This window comes from Mesoplodon bidens (assembly GCF_964165515.1).
Source record: "Mesoplodon bidens genome assembly, chromosome: 15".
NCBI lineage: Eukaryota > Metazoa > Chordata > Mammalia > Artiodactyla > Ziphiidae > Mesoplodon > Mesoplodon bidens.
The window spans coordinates 56,225,015-56,242,703 of NC_138171.1; the positions used below are offsets into that span (position 1 = coordinate 56,225,015).

At 43.7% G+C, this 17,689-nt stretch overlaps 1 protein-coding gene across 5 annotated transcripts in view; it reads left to right on the top strand.

Annotated features, from left to right (window-relative positions):
- CPPED1 (calcineurin like phosphoesterase domain containing 1) overlaps positions 1 to 17,689 on the top strand; it is a 129,310-nt gene that overhangs the window by 19,293 nt on the left and 92,328 nt on the right. For 4 of the 5 annotated variants that reach the window (XM_081257004.1, XM_081257008.1, XM_081257006.1 and 1 more), the window contains exon 2: positions 12,070 to 12,288. The exons of the other annotated variant lie outside the window; for it this stretch is intronic. In XM_081257004.1, coding sequence (XP_081113130.1) covers positions 12,070 to 12,288 — 219 coding nt within the window. The remainder of the gene's footprint in view (positions 1 to 12,069; positions 12,289 to 17,689) is intronic. 5 annotated transcript variants of the gene reach the window in all.

The following is a 17,689-nucleotide window of genomic DNA, read 5'->3' on the forward strand; positions in this document are numbered from 1 at the left end:
CCTTAGGTAGGTTTATTCCTAGATATTTTATTCTTTTTGTTGCAGTGGTAAATGGGAGTGTTTTCTTGATTTCACTTTCAGATTTTTCATCATTAGTATATAGGAATGCCAGAGATTTCTGTGCATTAATTTTGTATCCTGCAACTTTACCAAATTCATTGATTAGCTCTATTAGTTTTCTGGTAGCATCTTTAGGATTCTCTATGTATAGTATCATGTCATCTGCAAACAGTGACAGCTTTACTTCTTCTTTTCCGATTTGGATTCCTTTTATTTCCTTTTCTTTTCTGATTGCTGTGGCTAAAACTTCCAAAACTAGGTTGAATAAGAGTGGTGAGAGTGGGCAACCTTGTCTTGTTCCTGATCTTAGTGGAAATGGTTTCAGTTTTTCACCATTGAGGACGATGCTGGCTGTGGGTTTGTCATATATGGCCTTTATTATGTTGAGGAAATTTCCCTCTATGCCTACTTTCTGCAGGGTTTTTATCATAAATGGGTGTTGAATTTTGTCGAAAGCTTTCTCTGCATCTATTGAGATGATCATATGGTTTTTCTCCTTCAGTTTGTTAATATGGTGTATCACGTTGATTGATTTGCGTATATTGAAGAATCCTTGCATTCCTGGAATAAACCCCACTTGATCATGGTGTATGATCCTTTTAATGTGCTGTTGGATTCTGTTTGCTAGTATTTTGTTGAGGATTTTTGCATCTATGTTCATCAGTGATATTGGCCTGTAGTTTTCTTTCTTTGTGACATCCTTGTCTGGTTTTGGTATCAAGGTGATGGTGGCCTCGTAGAATGAGTTTGGGAGTGTTCCTCCCTCTGCTATATTTTGGAAGAGTTTGAGAAGGATAGGTGTTAGCTCTTCTCTAAATGCTTGATAGAATTCACCTGTGAAGCCATCTGGTCCTGGGCTTTTGTTTGTTGGAAGATTTTTTATCACAGTTTCAATTTCAGTGCTTGTGATTGGTCTGTTCATATTTTCTATTTCTTCCTGATTCAGTCTTGGCAGGTTGTGCATTTCTAAGAGTTTGTCCATTTCTTCCAGGTTGTCCATTTTATTGGCATAGAGTTGCTTGTAGTAATCTCTCATGATCTTTTGTATTTCTGCAGTGTCAGTTGTTACTTCTCCTTTTTCATTTCTAATTCTATTGATTTGAGTCTTCTCCCTTTTTTTCTTGATGAGTCTGGCTAATGGTTTGTCAATTTTGTTTATCTTCTCAAAGAACCAGCTTTTAGTTTTATTGATCTTTGCTATCGTTTCCTTCATTTCTTTTTCATTTATTTCTGATCTGATTTTTATGATTTCTTTCCTTCTGCTAACTTTGGGATGTTTTTGTTCTTCTTTCTCTAATTGCTTTAGGTGCAAGGTTAGGTTGTTTATTCGAGATGTTTCCTGTTTCTTAAGGTGGGATTGTATTGCTATAAACTTCCCCCTTAGAACTGCTTTTGCTGCGTCCCATAGGTTTTGGGTCGTCGTGTCTCCATTGTCGTTTGTTTCTAGGTATTTTTTAATTTCCCCTTTGATTTCTTCAGTGATCACTTTGTTATTAAGTAGTGTATTGTTTAGCCTCCATCTGTTTGTATTTTTTACAGCTCTTTTTCTGTAATTGATATCTAGTCTCATAGCATTGTGGTCGGAAAAGATACTTGATACAATTTCAATTTTCTTAAATTTACCAAGGCTTGATTTGTGACCCAAGATATGATCTATCCTGGAGAATGTTCCATGAGCACTTGAGAAAAATGTGTATTCTGTTGTTTTTGGATGGAATGTCCTATAAATATCAACTAAGTCCATCTTGTTTAATGTATCATTTAAAGCTTGTGTTTCCTTATTTATTTTCATTTTGGATGATCTGTCCATTGGTGAAAGTGGGGTGTTAAAGTCCCCTACTATGATTGTGTTACTGTCGATTTCTCCTTTTATGGCTGTTAGTATTTGCCTTATGTATGGAGGTGCTCCTGTGTTTGGTGCATAAATATTTACAATTGTTATATCTTCTTCTTGGATCGATCCCTTGATCATTATGTAGTGTCCTTCTTTGTCTCTTCTAGTAGTCTTTATTTTAAAGTCTATTTTGTCTGATATGAGAATTGCTACTCCAGCTTTCTTTTGGTTTCCATTTGCATGGAATATCTTTTTCCATCCCCTTACTTTCAGTCTGTATGTGTCTCTAGGTCTGAAGTGGGTCTCTTGTAGACAGCATATATATGGGTCTTGTTTTTGTATCCATTCAGCCAATCTCTGTCTTTTGGTGGGAGCATTTAGTCCATTTACATTTAAGGTAATTATCGATATGTATGTTCCTATTCCCATTTTCTTAATTGTTTTGGGTTCGTTATTGTAGGTCTTTTCCTTCTGTTGTGTTTCTTGCCTAGAGAAGTTCCTTTAGCATTTGTTGTAAAGCTGGTTTGGTGGTGCTGAACTCTCTCAGCTTTTGCTTGTCTGTAAACGTTTTAATTTCTCCATCAAATCTGAATGAGATCCTTGCTGGGTAGAGTAATCTTGGTTGCAGGTTTTTCTCCTTCATCACTTTAATTATGTCCTGCCACTCCCTTCTGGCTTGTAGAGCTTCTGCTGAGAGATCAGCTGTTATCCTGATGGGGATTCCCTTGTGTGTTATTTGTTGTTTTTGCCTTGCTGCTTTTAATATGATTTCTTTGTGTTTAATTTTTGACAGTTTGATTAATATGTGTCTTGGCGTATTTCTCCTTGGATTTATTCTGTATGGGACTCTCTGTGCCTCCTGGACTTGATTAACTATTTCCTTTCCCATATTAGGGAAGTTTTCAACTATAATCTCTTCAAATATTTTCTCAGTCCCTTTCTTTTTCTCTTCTTCTTCTGGAACCCCTATAATTCGAATGTTGGCGCGTTTAATGTTGTCCCAGGGGTCTCTGAGACTGTCCTCTGTTCTTTTCATTCTTTTTTCTTTATTTTGCTCTGCAGCAGTTATTTCCACTATTTTATCTTCCACCTCACTTATCCGTTCTTCTGCCTCAGTTATTCTGCTATTGATCCCATCTAGAGTATTTTTCATTTCATTTATTGTGTTTTTAATCGATGCTTGATTCATCTTTAGTTCTTCTAGGTCCTTGTTAACTGTTTCTTGCATTTTGTCTATTCTATTTCCAAGATTTTGGATCTGGGAAATAGAATCTTGGATCATCTTTACCATCATTATTCTGAATTCTTTTTCAGGTAGACTGCCTATTACCTCTTCATTTGTTAGGTCTGGTGGGTTTTTATCTTGCTCCTTCTCCTGCTGTGTGTTTTTCTGTCTTCTCATTTTGCTTATGTTACTGTGTTTGGGGTCTCCTTTTTGCAGGCTGCAGGTTCGTAGTTCCCGTTGTTTTTGGTGTCTGTCCCCAGTGGCTAAGGTTGGTTTAGTGGGTTGTGTATGCTTCCTGGTGGAGGGGACTAGTGCCTGTGTTCTGGTGGATGAGGCTGGATCTTGTCTTTCTGGTGGGCAGGTCCACGTCTGGTGGTGTGTTTTGGGGTGTCTGTGGACTTTTTATGATTTTAGGCAGCCTCTCTGCTAATGGGTGGCGTTGTGTTCCTGTCTTGCTAGTTGTTTGGCATAGGGTGTCCAGCACTGTAGCTTGCTGGTCGTTGAGTGAAGCTGGGTGCTGGTGTTGAGATGGAGATCTCTGGAAGATTTTCACCGTTTGATATTATGTGGAGCTGCGAGGTCTCTTGTGGACCAGTGTCCTGAAGTTGGCTCTCCCACCTCAGAGGCACAGCACTGACTCCTGGCTCCTCAATTTGGGATGATTTTTTGTCCATTCATGTATTCCACAGATGCAGGGTCCATCAAGTTGATTGTGGAGCTTTAATCCGCTGCTTCTGAGGCTGCTGGGAGAGGTTTCCCTTTCTCTTCTTTGTTCTCACAGCTCCTGGGTCTCAGCTTTGGATTTGGCCCCGCCTCTGCGTGTAGGTCGCCGGAGGGCGTCTGTTCTTCGCTCAGACAGGATAGGGTTAAAGGAGCAGCCTCTTCGGGGACTCTGGCTCACTCAGGCCGGGTGGGAGGGAGGGGCACGGAGTGCGGGGCGAGCCTGCAGCGGCAGAGGTCGGCGTGACGTTGCACCAGCCCGAGGCGCGCCGTGCGTTCTCCCAGGGAAGCCGCCCCTGGATCCCGGGACCCCGGCAGTGGCGGGCTGCACAGGCTCCCGGAAGGGCGGTGTAGACAGTGACCTGCTCTCGCACACAGGCTTCTTGGCGGCGGCAGCAGCAGCCCCAGCGTCCCACGCCTGTCACTGGGCTCCGCGCTTTCAGTCGTGACTCGCGCCCGTCTGTGGAGCCCCTTTAAGCAGCGCTCTTAATCCCCTCTCCTCGCGCACCAGGAAACCAAGAGGGAAGAAAAAGTCTCTTGCCTCTTCGGCAGCTCCAGAGTTTTCCCGGACTCCCTGCCGGCTAGCTGTGGCTCATTAGCCCCCTTCCGGCTGAGTTGTCGCCGCCAGCCCCAGTCCTCTCCCTGCGCTCTGACCGAAGCCCGAGCCTCAGCTTCCAGCGCCCCCCGCCCCGGTGGGCGAGCAGACAAGCCTCTCGGGCTGGTGAGTGCCGCTCGGCACCGATCCTCTGTGCGGGAATCTCTCCGCTTTGCCCTACCCAGGTATGTGGGGAGTTTCTTGCCTTTTGGGAGGTCTGGGGTCTTCTGCCAGCGTTCAGTAGGTGTTCTGTAGGAGTTGTTCCACGTGTAGCTGTATTTCTGGTGTATCCGTGGGGAGGACGGTAATCTCCGCGTCTTACTCTTCCGCCATCTTACCCGGAAGTCCCAATGTCCTTTTTATCCCTCGATTTTGAAAGATTGTTTCTATGACAGTCTCTATCCATTAGCTGAAAATTGGAAGTGGCCAAATCTTGTTACTCTACGACGGATGAGTCAGATTTCTTTCTAAGGCCCATTTTTTCTTTAAAAAGTATTTTTCAATTAATCTTAAAATTTGATTTAGGCTATGGTAACATACTAAATTATGGCAATTTATTTTGGTAGCTTGGAGCTTGTTTTCTTCCAGCTTGTCATCTGAGCAGACCTTGGCACTCCTAGCCGGATGAGTCTTCTCTTTAATCTCACTTGTGTGATCACCTGCCCTGAAGTCAGGGCTCTGTGGTGTAACTGGCCTGGTTCTGCCCCTCAAGCCTTGTTAGTCTTGATCAAGTTATTTACCCTTGACCTTGTGAGTCTCCTCTTCTGTACCTCTAAGCAAAATGGAGGGGTTACCATGGATAAGGGCTTCTCATCCCAGATGTCTTCAGGGGCCAGCTGGTGAATGGGACCAGGTGTGGACCACAGTGAATTCCAGAGCATTCATGCCAGTAAAGGGGCAGTTACTGCTCAGTCCCAGCCAATCGTTGGCACACTCCATTTGGGCCTGGTGTGGCCAGATTTTCCATGAGAATCCAGAAAGCCAAACACTGCGTGTGCCAAACAGAATACACCTGCTAATCAGATCACATCGAGAGACCTAAAGATTGTAATGTCTTGAGGAGATCAGCAGTCAGCATCCCACAGAAAATAGATGTCCTGGGCCCTTTGCTGTTGGCAGGGTCTGTGAGCGTCACAACTTCCTGGGGAAAGACTCTGAGCCTTGTCAGCATTATCTTTGTGTACTGTCTTCGTACTCACCAAGATGTGCCATTTAAAGGAAACTTTTTGGAGACAAAAAATGTCTTTATGAAGGTGGGCAACTTGCAGGCAGCCTAGGGAACATTCCATCTTCTTCATGGTTCTCTCTTCTCCAGGCCAGCCCGGCAGCACTGAGATGCTGAACAATAGAGGCTGCTGCTCATCAACTGTGTAACCTTGAACTTGAGCCATGACTAAGATCCCTAACCAGGCCTCAGTATTCCCTCCTTGGTTAAGTGAGAGTGTTGGTTAAAGGAACTCTGAGAATCCCTCCGGCACAATTTCCAGTTCTTTAGGGGGAAAAGGTGGGCTTGTAGAAGGTGAGCCTTCAGCCTTCATAGGATGGGCTGCAACAAATGAGCTCACTCAGCTCAGTACAGGAGGGTCACATTAAACTTGTGGTTACCTGAGATTAGTTAATTACGTTAGTTAATGTTATCATCTGTGGCAGACAGGACCTGCCTCCCTGCATGAGCCCCTGCTTTTGAGCGTGGGCTGGCCTAGCGACTTGGTTGTAATGAATTGAACCTGGTAAAAGTGATGGGCAGTCACTTCTATTATCATGTTACATAAGATTGTAACTTCCGTTTACTAACAAACCCTCTTTCTTGCCGCCTCTGATGAACAAGTTTCCACCTTATGAACTGCCATGTTGGAGAGGCCCACGTGTCAAGGAACAGGTGGCCTCTGGTTGACAGCCAGGAAGGAACAGGTGCCCTCAGTCCCCCAGTTCACAACCACCTAAGTGAGCTGGAAGCACATCCTGACTGACCTGAGTCTTCAGTTGAGACTCCAGCCCCATCCAACACTTTGATTGCAGCTTGTGAGAGATGTTGAGCAGAAGATCCAGCTAAGCTGTGCCCAGATTCCTGACCAACAGAAACTGTGAGATAAATAATGTGTCTTGTTTCAAGGTGCTGCATTTGTGGTGATTTGTTACATAGCAGTAGATGGCTAATACACCACCTCTTTGAATTTGTTTAAAAAAATAACATTGAAAAAATTACATTCACTGTAGACATTCTTATTCATAGCAGATTTAAGTGTTTTAGTTAAATGAATGTATGCATTATTGTGTCTTAACACTAAGAACCATATAGGCATTATCCAGAGGTTTGTGTCAAATGTTTCAAAAGATTACAATCTTGTTTTAGCACCATCAGGGTCAGAAATGAGATCTTAATTTAATCAACTCACTTTATTCTTTAATCCATTCATTCTAAAGTACTTAGTTTATCTCAAAAATTTGACCTTGGTCTTATCATAGTTGTCAATTAGAGTCCCTGACTGCATTCTTGTATCAAATTTGGACAAAAAAAAATTACCTCTCTGTTGTGCTTTTGAAAACACACATTTGTGTATGCTGCACACACACAGTTGCTAGCAGGTGCTTTCACTGTATGTCATGATGTCATGTGAAAATCTAAAGTGTTAGAACTCACTAATTAGTAATGAATTCCCTGATTAAGTTCTTACCTGGAATCTTGGAATTCTTACCAAGAAAATTGAATTGATTTTGAAAGGTGATTTAAAGGGAGTTGATTAGACAGTAATGGATAAGACCAAGAAATGTTAGGAACAAATACCTGAGCTGGACATAGGCAGGATGTCAGAATGAATAGGAAAATATGCAAAACAAAAACAAAATGAAACAAAAAACACAGCCACTAACAACAGCAAAACCCCTCCCGGACATTGTTTCAATTTAGGGAAACAATCACTTTACATCTGTTTGATATAAAACACATTTAAACAGGCCCTTGATTAGTTGCATGCCAGTGCTTCTCACACTTGGATTTGCATAAAATCACCTGGGAATTTGTTAAAGTGCAGATTCTGACTCAGTAGGTCTGGGGTGGGCTTCCTAAGCTCGCAGGTGATGGTGATGTTGCTGGTCCATTGCCACACCTTGAGGACTGAGGTGGAGGCCCAGCCCAGCCCCCTGTGCCCAGGTACAGCCTGCATAGTTGCTCTCTCGTCATCCTCACCTTCTCCCTCAGCCTCCATTTCCAGGTACTTCTGCTCCTTAATTTGGGTTGTCAGTCATTTACCAGGCTCTTTGACTAGGAAAATTAAAAACAAAAGAAAACAACAAGCAAAAAACCACTGGACCCTTAAGTGGTTTTTAAATGCCCTGATTGTGTATCAGGTTGCTTTAGGGATGGTCCTTACCATATCCAGACTTCCACAGTTAGAGCTGCCAGAACAGTGCTTTCCGGAGTCTAAAGAGAGAAGCTGGGGCCAGACACTTGCTCTGCCCCAGAAGGGAGGCATCATCGTAAGCATTCCCAGGCCCTTGTAGGTGTCAGTCAGCTAATACCTATGCCCTGTCCTTGGGGTAATTCTGGACTTCGGTGAAATAATTTAATGCAAGTGTTTTTAAGAATTGGCTTTCTTAATATAAAAGTCTGCCCTTCTGAGGGGTGGGGGAGGTGTAAGTTTACAAAAGATCCCTCCATCCAGTACTAAGTCTTACAAGCCTCAAATATCTTAAATTCAGCCTTGATTAAAATTAAGATGAGGCCAAACACCACAAACTTCTGTAGCAGGAACTTTAAGAGGCTCCAGGTGCTTTTGAGAACGCAGAACCCTGAGTCAGCCCATTGCCTTTATTAGATAGGTAAGGTAGATGGAACAGTGACATGGAGCTGTCATTTATTTTAGGTCAAATCTGTTTATTTTGTGCCTTGTCATCATAAAATTGAGATTCTTTCTAAGATTTTACTTAGTAAACCAGTAATAATGAAAGATTTAATACCTCCAAAGACGACTTTTCGAGACTATGACTATTTGTGATAGGCAACTATAATTGTTAAAATGTTCACTGTAGAAAACTTTATAAATTCTGTTTGTTGTAGCAGATTGGTTTATGCCCCAACTTTGGGGTGTCAGTCATCTCCCTGATTAATTTATCCAGTTTAAACAGCTTTGCAAACTGCCTCAGAAACAGGAACATAGCTAAAAGCATTCATCAGTGCAAAATGGTTATTATTAAAGTAAAATAAATGAACAGTGCCAACAATTAACTTTAAAACTCAAATCAGAATCTGTTTTTTTCATGACACCAACCTTGAGCTCTTGAAGAAGTTTTGCTGACTCCTTCCTGGCCCTTTATCTTTAAGTCTGATCTGTGTAACAAATTACCCAGAAACTTGGCAGCTTGCGAAAACTAATGTGCATTATCTATCTCCCAGTTACCATCAGGAATCTGGGTGCAACCTAGCTGGGTCCTTCTGCTGCAGGGTCTCATGAGGGTTCCGTCAAGGTGTCACCTGTGGTGTGGTCTCATCCAGAAGCTCACCTAGGGCGAATCCTCTTCCAAGTTTACTCACATGCTTGTTGGCAGGATTTGGTTTCTTTCAGGTTGTTGCATGGGTGGGGGGGCTCTGTTCTTCACAGGCTGTTGGTCAGAGCCCTCCCTCAGTTCCTTGCCGTGTTGGCCTTTCCAGGGGGCTACTCATCATGACAGCCTGTTCCCTCCAGGAGAAGGGCTCTGAGGGAGAGTGAGCAAGATGAAAGTCAGGGTCTTTTCTTTAGCCTTATCTCTCTCTTTTTCAAAACCACTGTATTGAGATATGATGACATGAAATGCTTTACATATATAATGGGTACAACTCAGTGAGTTTGGGGATAAGTATAGACCTGTGAAACCATCACTACCATCAACATCTATCATAAACATCCATCTCCTCCTAAAGTTTCTTCCCACCCCCTTTATTGCTGTTGTTGTTGTTTGTGTGTGTGATAGGAACACTTAAGATCTACCTTCTTAGCAAATTTTAAGTGTCCAATACAGTATTGTTAGCTATAGGCACCATCCTATATAGTAGATCTCCAGAACTTATTTATCTTGCATAATTGAAACTTTGTGCCCTTTGATCCTCCCCTCCCCATTTCCCCTCCCTACCCGCCAGCCCCTGGAAAACATCGTTCTGCTCTCTGCTTCTATGAGTTTGACTATTTTGGATTCTACATACAAGTTGAGGATCATGCAGTATTTGTCTTTCTGCGACTGGCTTATTGCAGGTAGCTTAATGTCTCCAGGTTCATCCATTTTGTCCCAAATGGCAGGATTTCCTTTTTTTAAGGCTGAATGATATTCTGTTGTATGTGTATACCACTTTTTCTTTATCCATTCATCCACTGAGGAACATTTAGGTTGTTTCCATATCTTGGTCTAGCCAGTCTCTGAAGGCACATCCTATAACTGTATTCTGCTTATTAGAAGCAGTCCAGCCCACACTCAAGGGGAGGGGATCACACAGGACGTGAGTATCAGGACTCAGGGGTCTTCCGGGGGCATTTTGGAGTCTTTCTGCCACATGTCGTAAGGGCTCAATGAGTATGAGTCAGATCCGTTGTAGTGCTGGATCGCTGTCCTTGACAGTGAGATGCACACAACAGGGTTTCATTGCAGTCCTTGTTCAGGGTGAGTTTAGGTAGGTTGTGATTTGACTGAACAGCTAGCATTTTAAGCTGTAGTTCAAGAACTGGCAGGTTAACACACACACATAATTTGTTCTGGAAAGTATGGATAGGTAATTTTGTTTGTTTACCTGCTTGTCTTCTTAAGTTCTGGAAGAGGAATTAAGGAAAGGAGGCCTAAAGCCTGAGATCCATTCTAAGATGATAGTAAGCTAGGCACGGTGGGTGGGAGGGTGGTCGGTGGGAGGGTGGGCGTGGAATTTTAAAAGCTTATGTGCTGGGCTTCCCTGGTGGCGCAGTGGTTGGGAGTCCGCCTGCCGATGCAGGGGACACGGGTTTGTGCCCCGCTCCGGGAGGATCCCACATGCCGCGGAGTAGCTGGGCCCGTGAGCCATGGCCGCTGAGCCTGTGCGTCCGGAGTCTGTGCTCCGCAATGGGAGAGGCCACAACAGTGAGAAGCCCGCGTACCGCAAAAAAAAAAAAAGCTTATGTGCTACATCTAGATCTCAGCTTAAATGACCCCACCTCAGAGAGGCCTTCCCTGTGCACCCAATTTAAATTAACCATTGCTTTCACCGTAATCCTCGCAGAGCCCTTAGCACCCTCCGGCTCTATTCTCTGCGAATTTCCTTGTTTGCTGTCTCTCCCCGCACCCCGCCCCCCCCCCCCCCGCCGTGAGAACTAAGCCCACGAGAGCCAAGACCTCACCTGTCTTGGTCCACTTGTGTGTCATCAACACCTCGCACGGGGCCTGGCAAACAGTAGGCTCTCAGTAAATACGGAATAAATGAGTGAAATGAACACAAAGATGTAAAATGACTTCAAGGAGCTTTTGGGAAATTCTAGTATCTTCATGACTTCCAAAGGAAATGCCATTTATTCAGCTGACCTGCAAAATATGTTCATTTGTTAAAAAGAAGAAAACAGTCTCAGGGTTGTGGGGTAGTTTTGTCCCTGCAGCTGATGGCTGGTGTCCATGAGGCAAGTCATGTCACCTCTCTGGGCTGAGGATAAAATCTGGGCTGATGAGTGGGTGTGTTCAGACTGCTCTGTCCCCAGAAGCCACTCAGGCAGAGGAGGCTACGTGTTTTCAACACTGGTCAGCCACCTGTGGTTTTGTTTGAAGAAAGGATTCTGTGGCCAAAGAAAAGTGTGAAACCCACGCACCCACTGATGGGCGTTCCAGCTCTGTAAATGCAGACACTGCTGGCAGTTTTTTGGGCAGCTCAGGGTGGAGACCCGTGGCCCTTGAAGCTTTGGCAGAACCAATAGGAAGAGCAGCCCGATGGTTTACCTTCCGGTGACCTAAGTGCTCTCCAAGGACATAAAGAATTAAAGAGTCTCGTCCCCCCGCCCTGCCCTGCAGCCTCACACCTCACCTCTGCCCACATCATGCTGCCTTGGAAATGTTAGCATCATGTTTTGTTTTCCACATTAACTAAGATTTCGTTTCTGGCCCTGCCTTTCCCACCAGATAGCCGGAGCTTCTGAGCTCCAAGTTTTTGTCACATCCCCTGAAACAGTGCAAATTGTGCCATTAAGCCTGGCGTAAAAGATTTGAAAGCACTTCACCTCGTCGTTTAAACATAAACTTCTGGCAGCTTTCAATTGGGGGTATTTTTAATTCTAATTAAAAAACTATTGAACATTAATATCCTCTATATAGCGTGCCGTGGTGCCTCTGTGCTCCATTTTGGCCGTCTGGCTTTTAAACAGACAGCTTGGTTGCATAGCTGTTAATGGCCCATGTGGTTTTTCCCTGGCCTTTGGGAATCACCAGGTCCAGGCATAATTAGTATAAATCAAAATCCTCTAGCTGATGACAGGAAAATGGTGTGTTTGAAGAGCAGCTTATTAAAATGACCTACTTAATTTAAGAAAAATATTGTATCCACTCGCAGGGTAACCTGGGTGCTTTCCCTGACAGATTTTATAATATTTCTTCCCTCTCTTTTCTTCCTTCCTCCCTCCCTTCCTTCCTTTCATTCTTTCTTTTTTTTTTTCATTAAAGAAAAGGAAAGGGAATGGAAAGGCCCGTTCTACTTCATCCAAGGTGCAGACCCACAGTTCGGACTGATGAAGGCCTGGTCCACCGGGGACTGTGACAGCGGTGGCGACGAGTGGCAGCAGGAGATCCGTCTGACGGAGCAAGCCGTCCAGGCTATCAACAAGCTGAGCCCCAAGCCCAAGTTCTTTGTTCTGTGCGGGGACCTCGTCCATGCCATGCCCGGTAAGACTGGGGTCACCGTTGTGACCTTGTCTTCTTCTCCCATCCAGAAAAAAATGATTTGTCTTAAAAGACGACTATTCAGTAACGGCTCATTCTTTCTCTTCACGGCGGTTGCAGTACCGTCAAACATCAGAAAATACACGCTCATTTTGTTTTAAGAATTTGGCAAGATTAATCACAGTCATTAGGCAGAGCTACAGTTCTTATGGCCTGAGCTTACTATGAACAATGCAGCAGTTTCCTACGTGTCACCTTCTTCATTTCCAGGGGACAAGCTTGAACTGCTTTCAGATCCCATATCCACAAACGTAATCTTCTCCTTTCATTTCCCTTCTCCTTGTGCTTTTATTTCTCCTGTATTTGTTAGTGCTTTTTCAGTTTCAAATGACAATCTAACTTGAACTAGATTAATTTTTGTTTTTTAAGTTTGTGTTACCCTATGGGACTGTAAAGTCCAAGGGCAGATTTAGGCTTCAGGTATGGCTGGATCCAGGGGCTCAGAGGTTGCTATCAGGGCTTGGTCTCTTCCTTGCTCAGCCTTGCTTTCCTCTGGGTTGAATTTATTCTCATGCAGGCTCTTTCCAGGTAGTGGCTCCTGGGAGCTTTAGGTTTATGTCCTTCTTACTGAAACCACAACAGAAAGGAAGTGCCTTATTCTTTTTTAAAAAATAATTAATTAATTAATTTTTGGCTGTATTGGGTCTTTGTTGCTGTGCACGGGCTTTCTCTAGTTGTGGCGAGCGGGGGCTACTCTTCATTGCGGTGTGCAGGCTTCTCATTGTGGTGGCTTCTCTTGTTGCGGAACATGGGCTCTAGGCGCGCAGGCTTCAGTAGTTGTGGCACACGGGCTTAGTTGCTCCATGGCATGTGGGATCTTCCCGGACCAGGGCTCAAACCCGTGTATCCTGCATTGCCAGGCGGATTCTTAACCACTGCACCACCAGGGAAGCCCCTGAAAGTGCCTTATTCTTAGTGGTCCAATCAGAGTTACAGACCAACACTCATCCAGCTCACATAGCCCCATGAAGCCGGGGTGTGGGGTCAGCTCCCATGCAGCCAAGTGGTCAGAAGAACAGGATGGTTCCCCTGAAGAAAAGTGAGATAGTAGGAATGTGAACATAACAGGTCCTTTTTAGAACTCGCTTCCTTTATTTATTCCCCTTTCCTTTGATATCCTTCTCTCCCAGGCAAAGATAAAGCCCAGTGAGCAAGTATAAGAAAGTGGAAACCGCCCGTGCCCATCTGCGAGGCAGAGCAGGCACCCAAGCCCACTCTTGTCTGTGTCCTGGTCTCTGCTTAGTGGACAGAGATGACCCAAAGACCATTGCAGAAAACACTGTAGTTGCTATGGGTGTTTGTTTTTGGCTAACGTTACCTTGTAAACCGAGACTCTTGAGTCCTGCTATGATTTCTAATGTCTTTAGAAGCCAAGGCACTCTGCAGGAAGCCTGGGTACATTAATTCCTCCCCTCCAGGACTCACTTGTCTGGTAACCTACCTATCTAGAACAACCCCAGTGTGAACGTGTGAGGATGGAGAAGGGGCTGCCCAGAATGGCTCTCCTTGAAGTCTAGGGAGTAGGGCCAGCAGGGAGAACCCTCAGACCTTCCCTCATTCTCTGTTTACTCACATTTTACACAAAATCAAGATTGTGAACATGCCCACAGTCCACGTCATTGACTCCCCCTCCCCCTGGAGGAGCCCAGTGATGCCATCCCTGGAGAAGCAGCCTGTCCTGCTATTGGGCCTATACAGAGGCAGCAGGATGGGCAAGAGGGAAAACAAGGCAGTGGACAAAGACCTGAACTAGGTCTCATGTGGCGGGGATGCCAGCTCCACATCTGCCACATCTACCACTGATGCACTGCGTACACTTGGCCAGACCCCTTACCTTCTTAGAGCCTCAGTTTCTGAACCAAGAGCCCACTGATGCATGTGTAGCCTCAATAGTCTGGGGCTACACAGCGCAGGGCAGACGACTCTATACCTCCATGCAGGTGGTGAATATCTCAGCAGCTTGGTACAGAAATGTATTCTCAGGAAGTTGCTGAGTTTCTTTTTTTAGAGAGGTAAAATCCTAGCTGCCTATGAACTTGGCCACCCTTGGTGACTCTTGGCTGAGGGTTCTCCAGTGCTGAGATTATACAGTGCTAAAGTGACCACAGAGTACCCCAGTTTCTAAAGGAGTTAGAAATTGTAGCAGGACTTGGAGTCTTGGTTTACAAGGTAAACCAAGGTAGTGTGTGAGTTGATCTAACAGATTTATGCTACTTCCAAATGGTTTGATTTGCAGGTAGCTGGTTTCTTTGGAATCATTTGGCCCGATATTCACTGTAGCATCGGCTAGAGCTCTCCCTCTGGACGACACAGTGAACAGACTTCCATTGGACAGTTGAAACAGATTCCAAATTTACTGCTTTTCTGTCCAGTGTTTTTTTTTTTCCTTTGAAAATAGAATATTATGAGACTCACTAGAATTATATAACATGTTCTTGTAGATGTTTACTGACTTGTTCTGAATTATGTTAATGTATTCAGTCATATTTCAAAATAAGGTTTAAAATAAAAGCATTCCGTGTGATTACACTGCTTCTTAAATAAAGTGTACTGAACATAAGTAAATTAAAAGATAGAGTTTTTATGATCAACCCTACCAGTTGGTCAGAAGACCTCAAAAATGTGAACTAGCCAACTTTTGAGAAATTGTTTTATATTCATTGTGACCCGAACAGAATTCTGAAGATTTGGATTGTTTTGTGGGATTGTAACTGACCCAGTGAAAGGATTGTAACTGTTTTGAATATTGTGGTCTGAGGTTTAAACAGAACGTTTTGAATCTAGTTACCATTTTTTTTGCATTTAATTGCATTTTTTAATATGCAATTAGTGGCTTCCCCCTCATTTAGCTCATATTCAGGGGCAGACTTTAGAAAAGTAATTATTTGCTTTGACTGCTTAACACATTGTTAATTATCAAATGCATATATTAATAGGCAGATAAAATCAGAGAGCATACTTTTAATTCCACCATAAATAATATCTTGGGCCAAGTAGTTTTAAGTTCAAATTGGGGAAAAAGAACTTTACAAGTAATACTTTTGCTAATGAAAGTCCGAATATGCTTTTCTATTATAAATATCCATCATAATATTCGTTCATCTACAAACATTTATTGTGTGCAAACTAAGTGTCAGTTACAGATGCTGTGGATATGATAGTTAGAAATGAGAGACCAGCCCTTCCACGGAGCTTAGAGTCTGGTAAGGGAAGTGTAAAACCCAGGATGGTTAAGGGGTGCCATTGGTGCCAAGGTCTGCAGGAAAAATTGGTGCCAAGGTCTGCAGGAAAAAGCCTAAGAAATGCAGGACAAGGCCCATTTTGTTTTGAAACATATGCAGTTTTCATCCTGCAGGCGTCTTTTGGGTTATCTTGGTATTTTCTTATTTTATAAAGCTTCTCTATGGGATAAACCACATTATAAGTAGCAAATGAAGACTTGTACAAATATTGAGACCATTGATTTTCAATCCTTCACTCTTGAGCCCAGGATGACTTTCTTCAGTCCTTCTGATGTTGAGGCATCAACCCACTGATGCTGTCCCCAGGAGCCTTATTAGGTTTCGACAATTACATGAGAAGCTGGAATGTGATGATACAATTAGGGTGCAGGAGAGTCCCTTTAGCCTTTGGAACGGGTTGGTGTGTCTGTCCCTGTTTGGTAGCAAGGGCTATAACCAAACAAAACAGATAAAGCGGGAGGAATTCTTCCCTTGATACAAAGTCTCCTTGAAGAGTTCTTTGTTTACTGACCTCCACTGGGGCAGCTGTTACATGATGTTTCAGTTGATTCAGCCCCAGGAAGTCCTCTGTTACGTAAACTGAGGCAAGCCTGCGTTAGCATTATTTCAGTAGGTGTATTAGTTTCCTGTGGCTGCTGTAAACAATTACTATAGACTTAGTGGTCTAAAACAACACATTTATTCTCTTATAGTTCTGGAGGACAGAGTATGAAATGGGTGTGAAGGGCCGCATCCTTTCTGGGAGGTTCCAGCCTCTAGAGGCTGCGCACATGTCCTGGGTCAAGGCCCCTTCCTCTGTCTTCAAAGCCAGCAAGATAGCATCTTCTCTCCTCACTGACCTCTGATTCACCCTCTCATATTCTCTTACTCCTATCCTCCTGCTTCCCTCTTAGCAACACCCTTGTGATCATGTTGGCCTGTTCAGATAGCCCAGGATAATCTCTTCATCTCAAACTCCTTCACTTCATCGCATCTGCAAATTCCCTTTTGCCTTGTAAGGTAACATATTCATAGATTTAGGGGCCTGGGATGTGGACATCTTTGGGGGACCATTATTCAGCCAACCACAGGTGGGCAGAGGATGAATTCAGGGTCTGTTACATGCCAGGAATTGTGCTGCTAGCTCACTCATTATGGGCTTGAAAACGTGTCATTGTTATTTCCGTTTTCCCAGGGTCACTTAGCTTGTAAGTGGTGGAGCCAGGATCTTACTCAGGTCCGTCTGTTTCCAAATTTAATGCACTTCTGCTGCAGCCTTGCTACTCAAAGGCTGGTCCTCAGAGCTGTAACCAGGAGCTTGTTTGAAATGTAGGATTTCTGTCCCACCCAGACCTAATGAGACACAATCAGCAGCTCAACAAGATCCACAGGTGAATCTTATGGACAATTAAGTCTGAGAAGCACTTAATAGACTGATATGCACAGTGCACTGGGTGTTTGGCTTCTCTGTGTATTATGTACCATTTTGTGTGTATGCAAGTGGTTTGTGAAAATTCACTTTAGCTCTTAAAAATAATGGTGTCTAGCAAGAGAGCTACCTTTGCTTTAGACTTACTGTGCTGAGCTTCAAAGGGAAATGCTTTAAGTTTGTAGCTTTTTATTTTGCTTTTTAAACAACAGTTTGAATAACTAAAGCCGAATGACCTCTGCTCTGCAGGGCTTCCCAAACAGAACCTGACAGAAATTTTCAGGAAAGCAGCCACACCTATATGCTTTAAAAGTATCTTTAAGCAGAAAGGTCAGGAGGGCTAGCACTGGTTCTTCGGGTCCTATCTGTGTGCATGATCCCTTATCTGCCATTCCAAAGTTCACAAAGCTCTGAACACTAAGCGTTTTTTGCTTTAGTTTGAACTAACTCAGTTGGCAGCAAAACTGACCTGAACAACGTGAAGCTATTTATATGTAGTCTCTATTTATCCTACTTAAAACATTCATGTATTTTGCTAGTGAAATATTACCCTGTTCCATGACGGGGTGGTGCCTGAGACCCAGCCGGAGGCATTATTTAATATGTGCCCTCTGCCTGGTATTGCTATTTTTAAGTTTGAAAACCTCCAGATTTCAAACCAGATCTGGCCCAAAGCATTTTGGATAAGAACACA